Genomic DNA, 11,145 nt, shown 5'->3' on the forward strand with positions numbered 1-11,145 from the left:
AGGTTTCGCTAACCCACTTCCTTGTGATGGATGTAAGCCCAGAGCACAGCACATCCATGACACTTAGAATGAAACTATTTGGCAGATTTCAAATTTACAAATGAAGAAAACATTGCTGCAAAAACCTGATGGCTCTGATATAACTCTACACAGAGGAAAAAAGCTTCTCCTGCTTCTTATATGTGAGTGTTGGTGGCCTTACATGGTAGCACAGTGTGCTGAACAAGCCTTTCATAATTCTGAAGCAGTGATGACTGATAGACTTGGTTGGTTCAAAAAAAAGTTCCTATAAGTAAAAAAATAGAATGACACCAGAGGTAAATATGAGATTTTCCTGTAACAGCATGCACGCACAGTAAGTTTTACAGCTATATGATACATGCAGGGAGAGTAGGGAGGGAGCAGTTAAGAACATACCCATAAATTGAATTCAGGGACACGGTGAAATATGTAGTGCTGGCTGTTCATTGCCAAGCCAGTAATTGTGCAACGTGTCTGTTTAATCTTCAGGGTGCTGTGGAGCAGCTTCCATCTGCAAGTTGTTTGCCACTTATGCTGCTTCCATATCAACAATGACTATGAAACTATTATTATTGAAAGTACGAACACCAGCTGCATACTATTCATCAGACGGACGCATGCGTTGTCCAACAGGAAGCAAGCACAGCCAGCGAAACAAGATGTTTGTGGTGTCTGATCTGATCTCTTTGCAGTATTTCAAGTGAGCCTCTTTCTCTGAGCAGCAATGAATACACTCAGATACTGCTTCTTTGCTCTCCTGATTCTCAGTGTCTCACTTGCACTTGTTTTCTATGCTGTTAATTTGCCTGCACAAAAATCTCTTAGGAGGCTGAACTTCTCGGTGAATTCAACTTTAGTAGAAGCCTGTAAAGCACTTATTGAAGGTAAGGTGCCCTTTCTGAAGGAAAACACTTTAAAAACATCATTCAGAGAATCCAGTTGCACAGAGTACATCACGCAGAACCACTACATCATCCGCGCCCTCTCGGCCGAGGAGGCCGCCTTCCCCGTCGCCTACATCATGACCCTGCACAAGGAGTTCGAGACCTTCGAGCGGCTCTTCAGGGCGGTGTACATGCCGCAAAACGTCTACTGCATCCACGTGGATGCCAAGGCGCCGGCCCCCTTCCAGCAGGCGGTGCGGCGCCTGGTGGGCTGCTTCCCCAACGCCTTCCTCGCCTCCCGGGCGGAGCGGGTGGTCTACGGCGGCATCTCCCGCCTGCGGGCCGACCTCCACTGCATGAGAGACCTGCTGGCCTCGGCTGTGCCCTGGCGCTACCTGCTCAACACCTGCGGCCAGGACTTCCCCTTGAAGACCAACCGGGAGATCGTCCGGCTGCTGAAGGGCCTCGGGGGGAAGAACGTCACCCCTGGGGTGCTGCCACCCCCCCACATCACCGCCCGCACCAAATATGTGCACAAGGAGCAATTATACTCTTTCTTTTCTTTCATGCTGTGGACATTTGTGCGCAAGGCACCCCCGCCCCACAACATCACCATCTACTTCGGCTCCGCGTACGTGGCTGTCACCCGGCCTTTCGTGGAGTTCGTGCTGCATGACCAGCGTGCCATCGATCTGCTGGCCTGGTCCGAGGACACCTACAGCCCCGACGAGCACTTCTGGGTGACGCTCAACAGGATCCCAAGTGAGTACACCTTCACTTTTGTTTTCTGTAGATACACGCATGCATGCACAAGTGCACAAATGCACGCACACACACACAGACATACATCTGTAAGTCTGAGGCTGACTTTCACAAAGCCTAGATGAAAAACTTAATCGGATCATAATTGATATAAAAGGCTGATCTATCAAATAAGCTTACTTGCCCTTTTTGACCACTGAGGGAAGAGATGACTGCGCCGTGCAGAATGTGGGTTGCCATTCTGTGTCTGAACAGGAAGAAGCCCAAGGGACCTAAGTTCAAATTGAAATTCATGGACATTTCAGCTGATTTAAACCTTTTACCTGTAAAAATTAAGATTAAGAAAAGAGAAGGAATAAAGATTAAGATATGTAGGGTATGCAAGCATTGTAGCGAAGGTGTTTTTTACAAGATGTTCATTTTGCTGGTCGGAATTTTATTTTTCCACAAATAGAAGTCAATTCTTCCCTCTCTATCTATTACTCCAGAGCCAGAAAATCTGCGTTCAGGCTCAAATCTACTTCTAGTCTTCATGTGCTTTTCTGTGGGCACACACACATGCACACACACCAGCTCTCCTGTAACACCTGCAAAAACCCACGTACTCATAACTACTGCCTAAACTGTATTGTACAAGGTCAAGGATTTGTTCAGAGAAACAGAATCAGAGCCAGTATTTTCATCTTTACCTTATGCATTTACAATTAGTTTTACCTCGTTCCTACGAGTGGGAAAGGGTCAGAAGATGCACAGGACTTCTCCCCCATGCACATTGCTTTTAGAAGCACCTGGTAGGACTTTACTGCTCCTGACTCCCTAGAGCTTCACAGCAGCCCAAAGCAGGGATATGAGGAATGGAAGCAAGGATAAATTTATTCTCCTGTCTTTTTTTTCCTTTCCACCCTTGCCCTACTGTAAATTGTGAGAAACGAAAACAAGGAGCAGTAACAGAGAGGCAGAGCATGTCTACTTTAATCTAAGCAGCGGACTGTGGGTCCATTTTGCAAGGCCGGCCTGCTTTCAAATTATCACATAGCTCTCTCTGAGAATAGTGCTTGCTCTTCCCGTAACTGTATTTTATAACTGGCATGCACAAGTTGCACAAACGATTACTGATCGAGGTATTTATGGTATAATCATCAGCATACATTATTTGTAGCTAGCTGACTTTTCCAGGAAGCTGGTTGCTGTGATCTTATTGTAGTCCATTGCCTCAGAAGCAATAAACCTGGGACCAGATAAGTTCTTCACAATCAGAAAGCTTTAGATGGTTGCCATTTGTTGTACTGCACTGTGTAGCTTATGTAGGCTGTGTATTTAATTGTTTATTTCCATGATCATCACTGTGCGCTTTCCAGTGTTGCACATTGGCGTAACATTTTTTTGTGCTTGTTCTCTTTGCATCTGAAAAAGAGGAAACATTTCCACAACAGATGTTTCCTTCCTCTTCCTTTATTCCCTGCCATCACTTTAGGGTGAACAAAAGTGGCCACGCAGCTCTGACAGATGTACTCAGGACTCAGGGCTGCTGTTGTCCAAAATTTTGAATCCAAACTTGTAAGCGTAGCATGGAGTGCCTCATCTGAATGTATCTGAGTCAGATCCAGAGCTCTGAGCAACTCTGGGGCGAGAGGTCCCTCTCAGTGCATAGACTGTTAGCCTGGGACTTGGTTCCTGGCTCTATCAAAAACCTCTTGTCCAAGTTTGGCCAAGCCACTTCCTTTTAGCTTTTCATGCATACAAAGGGAGATAATAGTGTCAAGCAGTGGTCCAGCTGTTAGAACAAATAGTTGGAGGCCTCCAGGCAAGCCGAGAGATCATTTAAGGACCAGTTTGGATGTACAGCATATCATGAAAGAACTAAACCAAACAGATATTCGTAGTTTCAGACAGCCATGATAATCTCAGTTCAGATAAAAGATAAAAAAAGACTGTTTGGTCCCCAAATCTTAAAATAGCATGCTTATTACCCAGAGCCATGCAATGAAGAGCAAGATTTTTTTTTTAGCCCTCTAAAGGCTAGAGAATTTCAATTCCCTTTCAATTCCCATTCAGTTGGTTTCCAAATAACAGCCTTAACTTATCTTTGGTATTTATCTCAGGCCACTTATCTCCCACATGACTCCTGTGTGACAGAAAATTCTTGAAAGTCACTTTTCAGATAAAAGAAGCATGGGGAAATTAAGGGAAAGTATTTGCGAAGTATGTAGGTTTGAAGCGACTGGCCCTAAATCACTTCCCCTTGGTTGCACAAGAAGGTCACACCATCGCAGTGCAGGTTAGTGGCCACGTCCCAGGCCAGCAGCGTAGCCACTGGGCCACCTTTCCTCTCTCTGCTCATGTAGAGCAGAAAGCAGGTGCTGGTCACTGTGGGAGAGGTGTGCATCCACAGACCATGCTACTGAGTCCTTCAGGGCAGCCTTACTGAATCCTCTTCCAAGCCAAAATCCTGTCCCCACTTTCATGCAATAGGGTCACAGCATATGCATGACTTGGGCTACAGGCAGTCTCTAGTGATAATCCCCCAGGGTACGCACTGATACGTACATTGACATGCACACACGTTGGTCCACTAGTAACTTACACATTGTTCAAGTGGGAAAATAAAGGTCAGGAGAAGTAACAGCAGCATTTCTCCTTCAGAGACACCAACACGCTTTACAAGGGAGATCAGTGCTATTATTTCCCATTCACAGAAGCAGGCAGAAAGGGGAGAAATGACATTCCCAGTGTCTTAAACCAGGCCATGGGCAAAGCCAGCACTGGAGCACTGACACCTGACTCCCGGTCTAATGCACTGGATTAAATTGCTTTTGCAGAATTGGCTCATCTACAGAATAACAGAGTGTGGTTGCACTGTCACTTCTGCACCAGCCCCGTTCCTTTACTAAGGGTGAGGGTGCACAAGATGGCTGAGCGCTAAAAGCTCATTGTTGCCAAAACAGGAAATTTTCTCTTGCTCATCCCTTCCCACTCCCTTCTGCCCACAAGCCCTGTGACAGGAGCCTTGCCAGTTCAACTCACTAGTTCTGAAGAAAAACAGTCTACTTTTTCTGAGTCTGAGAATTGAATGGACTTGGTGAAGAATCTGTCCAGTACTGAAGTCAGCACAAATTAAAGCTGTGAGTGAACATGCAGATGTGAGCAAAAAGGAGAGGAAAATGGGAAGGAGAGGAGGAACAGGAGCCAGACCTTCCCCTTTCAGTGACAGTGAGCCATGCGCCTGGCTCAAGCCACCTTCTACAAGGCCACCTGCATACAGGCATTTTTTAACACCTGAGCTTGGAAAGGTAGGGCAGAAATGTTTAAAGGCATTACCCATGTTTTATCAGTATCAACAGTTTCTGTACAATTTTCCTCCCAGTACAGACAAGAGATGTATTTGGGGAATCCAACACTGCTAGTTGAACATATTTTTGTTATTGTATTTAAGACATATTTCTAGGAAATGAGGATATGGAGATACAAACTTTAACTTTAAAGTCCCATGGGTTAGATCAGTCTTACAAACTTTGCCTGTCTAAAACTCACATGCTCAGGTCTTTACGCTAAAGCTTTTACCTATAGGAAGTTCTCTCACATTGATCACAATGAAATAAGTCATAGCTTTGCCTGCTTTAATCTTCAAGATTATACCACCCTCCACCTGACAAGTTAGCTATAAGGAAATATTCAAGAGTGCATCCTCAAAACCAAAATAAATATGTTAAAAGGGCTAGCCCATAGTCTGAAGAACAAATGTCATCTGTGTGCCACAGGTAATTTACTGCAATATCCTGTAAAAATAGCATCTGTTTTCAACGTTGACCTTTCTGCTAGGTGCTGCTGGCACCAGGTTCATCTATAGAGATGATTCTTCTGTCTTAAATGGTCTGGGTTAACACCAGTCTGGAAAATGTAAAAGAGTTTATTTGAAATCAGTCCTTGCCCTGCATCACTACATAGTCCTACAAATGGCTGTGCTGGCAGGACTGAAGGGGCTTGGTGGTTATGGGAACAAACAGCCAGGGTGTTTCAGGGACAGGGAATAAATCTCCAGAGGCCAGCAGTACATATTTAGGTAAGAGGCTTATCTCCCAGAGCACTTTAACCACCATTCTCATTCCTTCTCTCAACACTGTGACTGAATGCACTTGTGCATCTGCAAAGCAAGTCTCTTTCCTACTTCCCTGAACCTGTTTTCCAAGTTTCTTGTTCAGGTTTCGTTTTAGATAATTTCTCTCAAATTCAGGCGTGCCAAGAAGGTCCTATTTTATCCAGAGCAGAGGGCTCATCATGCTGCTGTTACTATGTGAGGCCTTTCCCGCAGTCCCTCTTGACAGCCTCTTGGCAAGCTGGCCTCTGTCCTCTCTGCCCTGTTACAAAGAGAGTAGAACTGTTACTGCAGCCTGGGAAAGAAACCCATCCAAGGCATTGTCTCTTTTACCCTTCTTATCCTTCCCTTGTCCAGCTTCTCTGGGTGTACTCAGCTGTACTCAGGGTGACTTGCTTTACCGGGGTACATGCAACTGCTTCTGCCACGTGATGGGGACAGCAGTGTTTTAAGTCGCTGTCTTTAGCTTCAAAACCTAACCAACGTGCATGAGATGCCGTACCACTGAAAACTAAATGGGGTCTTAGCTATTTAGTCATCAACAGATGCTGGCAGAGCATCCTCTTCCCCACAGGGCCTCTGACCAGAACCAGCCCTGACGTGCCCTTCACTCTGTTCACTAGTGGATATGAAGGACCTCTCCGTTCCCAGGGCAGGAGTTGCTACATCTGGGGGCCATGGCTACAGCTGGATTTAGAAGTGAACTGCAGTCAAGACTCAAGAAATTGGGTGAAGAAGCAGAGAAGTCTGGGAACACTCTTCTGGGAGCACACTGGAAAGGCACAGTGGAGTGTTGCATTGCGATATCCAAGCTGGCCAAATACTACAAACAGTCTAGGCACAACAAGAAACTCAGCTGTCTCAAGGAGAAACTGGGTTTTGCAACTGCACTCTGATGCTTTTGGGGAAGGATTATTCTTAGCAGGGTGCTGTGCCCCCAGGGTTCACTGTGTGACTCCACGGAAATTGCATCAGCACAGCTGAGAGGCCTGTGCAGAGCCACGAACACGAGGAGCGAGAACTTTGGGAATATGCTTCATCTGGCATTGTCACTGAGGGAAACGGTTGAGGAATCGCCACCATGCAACTAGCTGGCATGCCTCCAGAAGGCATTGTGTTGCTGCACAGACAGAAGCACAGCGCTCTGGACGCAGGCTTTGCACAGACATGTTTGCTTTGCTGATTGTGGTTACACAATTAATGTTTTAGTTGGGAGCAGAAGCATGCTTCTGAATTGCTTTCCCTCCAACTGTTCCCTCCTACTGCACCCTAGTTTTATTACTCAGATAATGATCTTAGTGCACGAGGGCTGGATTCCTTCTCCAGTGGAACCAAACCAGGAGATGTGTATTAGCAGCACCTCTAGTGCACTGCAGCAGCTAAGGGGGACATAGGGATCTGAATCAGGGAACAGCCTGCACCACTGCCAAGCGCAGTGCTGGTCCTAAAGCTCACACTGGCAATTATGTGCCAGTAGAAGACTCCAAAATGCCAAGGGCTCATGTTGCATAAGTAGCTAGGTGATGCATGGTCTTCCACAGTCCGCCAGTCTGGTTGATCCTTCCTTATCTTTACAACATTTCTCCTGCCTCAATATTCTTTCCTTGCTCTCCATCTTTTGCCATTTCTCCCATGCTGAACTTCCTTGTTCAGCTGTCATTTGTTTTTCAATGTTCCCCTTTCCTATTGCTTTCCTTATTTCATGGTAAGTGCAGGAGATTGCAGGTTCTGGCACTCACCCAGGATCCTTGTTCTTGGAAATCACAAAAAGCCCTGCAAGAGAACACTCGCATCCAGGCACACTGCTTTTTCTACCTCACCCCAAACCCTGTACCAATGTCTCCAACTCAGATGCACGTACGGCAGGGGAGTGTGGGGACACACTAGGCTGCTGGGGGATCACTTGTCCAGGGCATCGGTCTCAGTTTTGCACAGATGCAATGAGTACTGCCAGTCCCATGGTAAGAGCTGTTAAATCCTTAGCAATCCCCTCAGGCTATGAGTTGCAAGAGAAAGTTTGCATGTAGCAACTGGCTATTACAGAAATCACCCACTCATTCCCTGCCCTGTACGAGTGCCCAGTTATGTTCTGGCAGGTGAGCCAGGCTGCAGATGCATCCTGCCATGCTGGAGCAGCCCTTCTAAGCTTCCATGAAAAGATGCTAACACGTGGTTCCTTTCTCTCCCCCAAAATGCTGGCGATGCAGCAATGGTGCCACGCTCAGCAATTCTTTGGTTCCTGTCACTGCAGAGTGCAATAGCAACAAGTCAGGGGTGGTCTGCCCTTGCACAGAGTGCAAGGTGGGTGGTTAGCACCCATGCCAGCCTTTAGCCACAGTAATGCACCTCTCTTTCCTGCTGTCATTCTGGCCAGCACAAAATTCACCCAGCCACCCACAGACAGTATGGTTCTGCCTCTGGGATGTGCCTCGGTCATACACATCCCTCCACAGAGATCATGAGTGGCGCTTGGCAGTCACGTGGTGTAAGGGAAGCTGGAGCTTTGCAGGGAAAGTGCCAAGGCAGAACCACTTTTATTCCTGGTTTCTGCAAGAAGCCTGCAGAATGGGGACCAGCTGTGGGTCATGTGTCCCGGGGGTGGGGGGAAGGAGCACCATGTCATTTTTGCTCTTGTGCCGGCCTGAAAGGGACATTGGGTACACAGCATGCCATCACTGCCTGCTGCAAAAGTAGACAAACGTTTGCCATCAGTGTGAACGTGAGGTAGTTGATTACCAGAAGGCATGGCCCACAGCATCCTGTGCAAGCCTGGAAAAGCAGACCACACTGTGATCTGAATGGGTAGATCACAGAACCACAGGGCCTCCAGCAGCTTCCTGTAGAGCACAGGCACCTGGGGACATCAACAACCTCAACCTCTTTGAGTGAGGTTCTTTCTCCCGTGGCTGCTAATCTGACATGGAAATTGGGAACCCATCCATGGAAGATGATTTTGCATTCTAGCTTGTGCCTGCTTTTCCAAGGATTCACCCAGCTGTGTGCCTACCACAATTTTAAGTGTTCTTGACGCAATTGCGTATTGTGTCTGTCAAAGTGCAAAGACTCAGAATCCCCTCATCTCTGAGCAGGATGAAGGTTGCTAACGCATTCGTTCATTTTGTCAATGATCAGGAAGGAATGAAAATGATGGATACTTTTGTTTGCAAGTGGAGTGTTAAACCACCCCCAAACTTTGAAAATATATCTGCTCCATCCTGATGGTAGTTCCTCAGTTGGGAGCTGACTGGTAGACAGAAAAATAAGGAAGACAGTTGGCATACAGTATGTCTCAGGTAATGGCAGGCATGTGGTGGGTAATGCTGTGAGTCAAGCTAGTACGCTCTCAAGATGGGAGTTGTCCTTGTTAAAATTTCACTGCAGTTTATCTGAAACAGTAGCTTCGCATCCAGGCGAGAGCTGGTGGCTCTCAAGGAACATCTCACTCACATGCCTTGGATGAGATACAAGAGGAATACCAGAAAATACTGAGTAGCGTTGCTAACACATTAATCAATCACATTAGCCAATTCCTTATTTCTAAGTTTTTATACGGCCACTTGCTTATACAAACACACCCGTTTTTTGTTTTTGTTTTTGTTTTTGTTTTTTTACAGATGTTTAGCATGCACTGAACTTCTCACTACAGCAACTTAATAATTCATAACTACTTTGGTAATTCTCCATCCCACTGTCATTTGTAGACAGGCTCTTGGAACAACCTTCTCTGCAACACGTGCATTATATTAATATGCACCACTGCGATTCTGTTCTGCCTGCTAAAATTGTTCCTTTTCCTTGTTCTAGAAAAAAAAAATTGTACCTATGTCTGCATTGTTATTCATATAACTAATCCTTGTTTTCTTGTTCCCATTCTCCATTATTTTGATGAGACTTCCTGATTGAGCAAGAACTTCTCATATGAATAAGCTATGAAAAAAATAGGGATTTTCCTGTGACTGTTATTGAGTCTCATGCCCGCAAAGCTGTTGTAATCTCATCATCAAAACCTCTTTTTGCAAAACCTGCTTAAGAGAAGGTGTGGCAACACAGTCGCAGCAATCACAAATACACCTTCTTCATGGCAGAATTTCCTGAAAAATTACTCTTGTCCTCTATCCACCATTCAGATATTATAGTTCATCTGAGAAGATATAACTTAAAATAGGGTTTCGTCCATGCAATCTGCAGTCATTGGAATTTAAACACTGCTTTTAATAGGAGCAATACTTTGCTTCACAACCAATTATTTGCTTCTCACTAAAACACTACTTAGTGACAACAGGACAAGGAAGGGTATGTCTTCAAGAAGTCTTTTTGAAAAGCCACAGCCTAACAAATGGACTTGCACTCCTTCACTTGATTCTCCTTTATCTTCACAACTATCAGACATTGGTGTAGTAGGCTTCAAACAGCACAACTCCTTGAAGAACAGAATCAGATGAGAGTAATTTAAGGAAGAATATTTTTCTTTCTAAATTCTGGCATCAGGTAACGTCTGTCACAACTCATGCACATAACCAGCTAAATGTCAGTCCAGCTGCAGTAAGAGAGACTTTTCTTGGTGTTCTCAGAGGCTGAGCTGCCAACAGCCCTTGTTTTTGTTAGGGGGGCACTCCAGTCAGGCCACCTGAACCTGTCCCCTCCTTTCACCTACGAGCAAATTCATCTGACCGACACCTATGCATGTTGAGAGACAAACCCTGACACCAGCACTCTGCCTGGGCAGCCGGGGTGGAAGCTGGAAGAACCATGCCTGAACGGGTGCCAGGGTGGGCACCGGCAGTTCCTGCAGAGCGGCTCTCCCGTTGGCTGTCCTCGGCACCCAGCGCGTCCCCACAGGTCCGGCTCACTCCTGCTCCAGGAAGCTGGTGTTTCCTGAACAGCCCTGTAGAGTTCAGCTCCTCTGATGCAGGACTGCAACCCTGCCAAAGACACTAGAGTTAGCTTATGGGTCAATAACAGCTCAGAAAAACCTCTTTCAAAACATACTGTCAAATGAAGCTACTAGAGCTGAGACCCTTTCCTTATTATCCGTCAGATGATTCAACACAGGAGGTGCAGTTTAGCTCTCTTATGACTGTCAGCAGCCTGATGGCTCAAGGAGATGGCATGCATTGCCTTAATCCAGACCACTGTCTTGAAAGAAGTAGTTTTAAATAAGCTGCTTTTTTTCCTGAGTTTTATTTCCTTCTCTGCGGGTTCTGAGGTCTGCTTTAAAGCTTGACAATTTTGAGTTTATTTTAGTTAACCCTCACCCCTCCACACACATTTTTGCATTCACGTACCCCACTGAAATGAAAATTTATGGTGGCAAAATACAAAATCGAGCCTTTGTACATTTTTAAGGAGGGGTGGTGGTTTTTTTCCGCCATTGTTTCAATTTCA

The 11,145-nt window shown here is 45.9% G+C and overlaps 1 protein-coding gene across 1 annotated transcript; it reads left to right on the forward strand.

The window, feature by feature from the left end:
• The first annotated feature begins 745 nt into the window (after nucleotides 1-745).
• On the forward strand, nucleotides 746-9,382 carry LOC140647235 (N-acetyllactosaminide beta-1,6-N-acetylglucosaminyl-transferase-like). The gene is made up of 2 exons (XM_072851598.1): nucleotides 746-1,667; nucleotides 9,375-9,382. Exons 1-2 carry the CDS (start codon nucleotides 746-748, stop codon nucleotides 9,380-9,382), a joined length of 930 nt encoding a protein of 309 aa, XP_072707699.1.
• Nucleotides 9,383-11,145: the final 1,763 nt, after the last annotated feature.

Source organism: Ciconia boyciana, chromosome 2 (genome assembly GCF_034638445.1).
Source record: "Ciconia boyciana chromosome 2, ASM3463844v1, whole genome shotgun sequence".
In the NCBI taxonomy this organism is placed as follows: Eukaryota; Metazoa; Chordata; class Aves; order Ciconiiformes; family Ciconiidae; genus Ciconia; species Ciconia boyciana.

Coding starts and splice junctions, on each gene's coding strand:
- LOC140647235 (XM_072851598.1), top strand. CDS start 746: ATGAATACACTCAGATACTGCTTCTTTGCTCTCCTGATTCTCAGTGTC.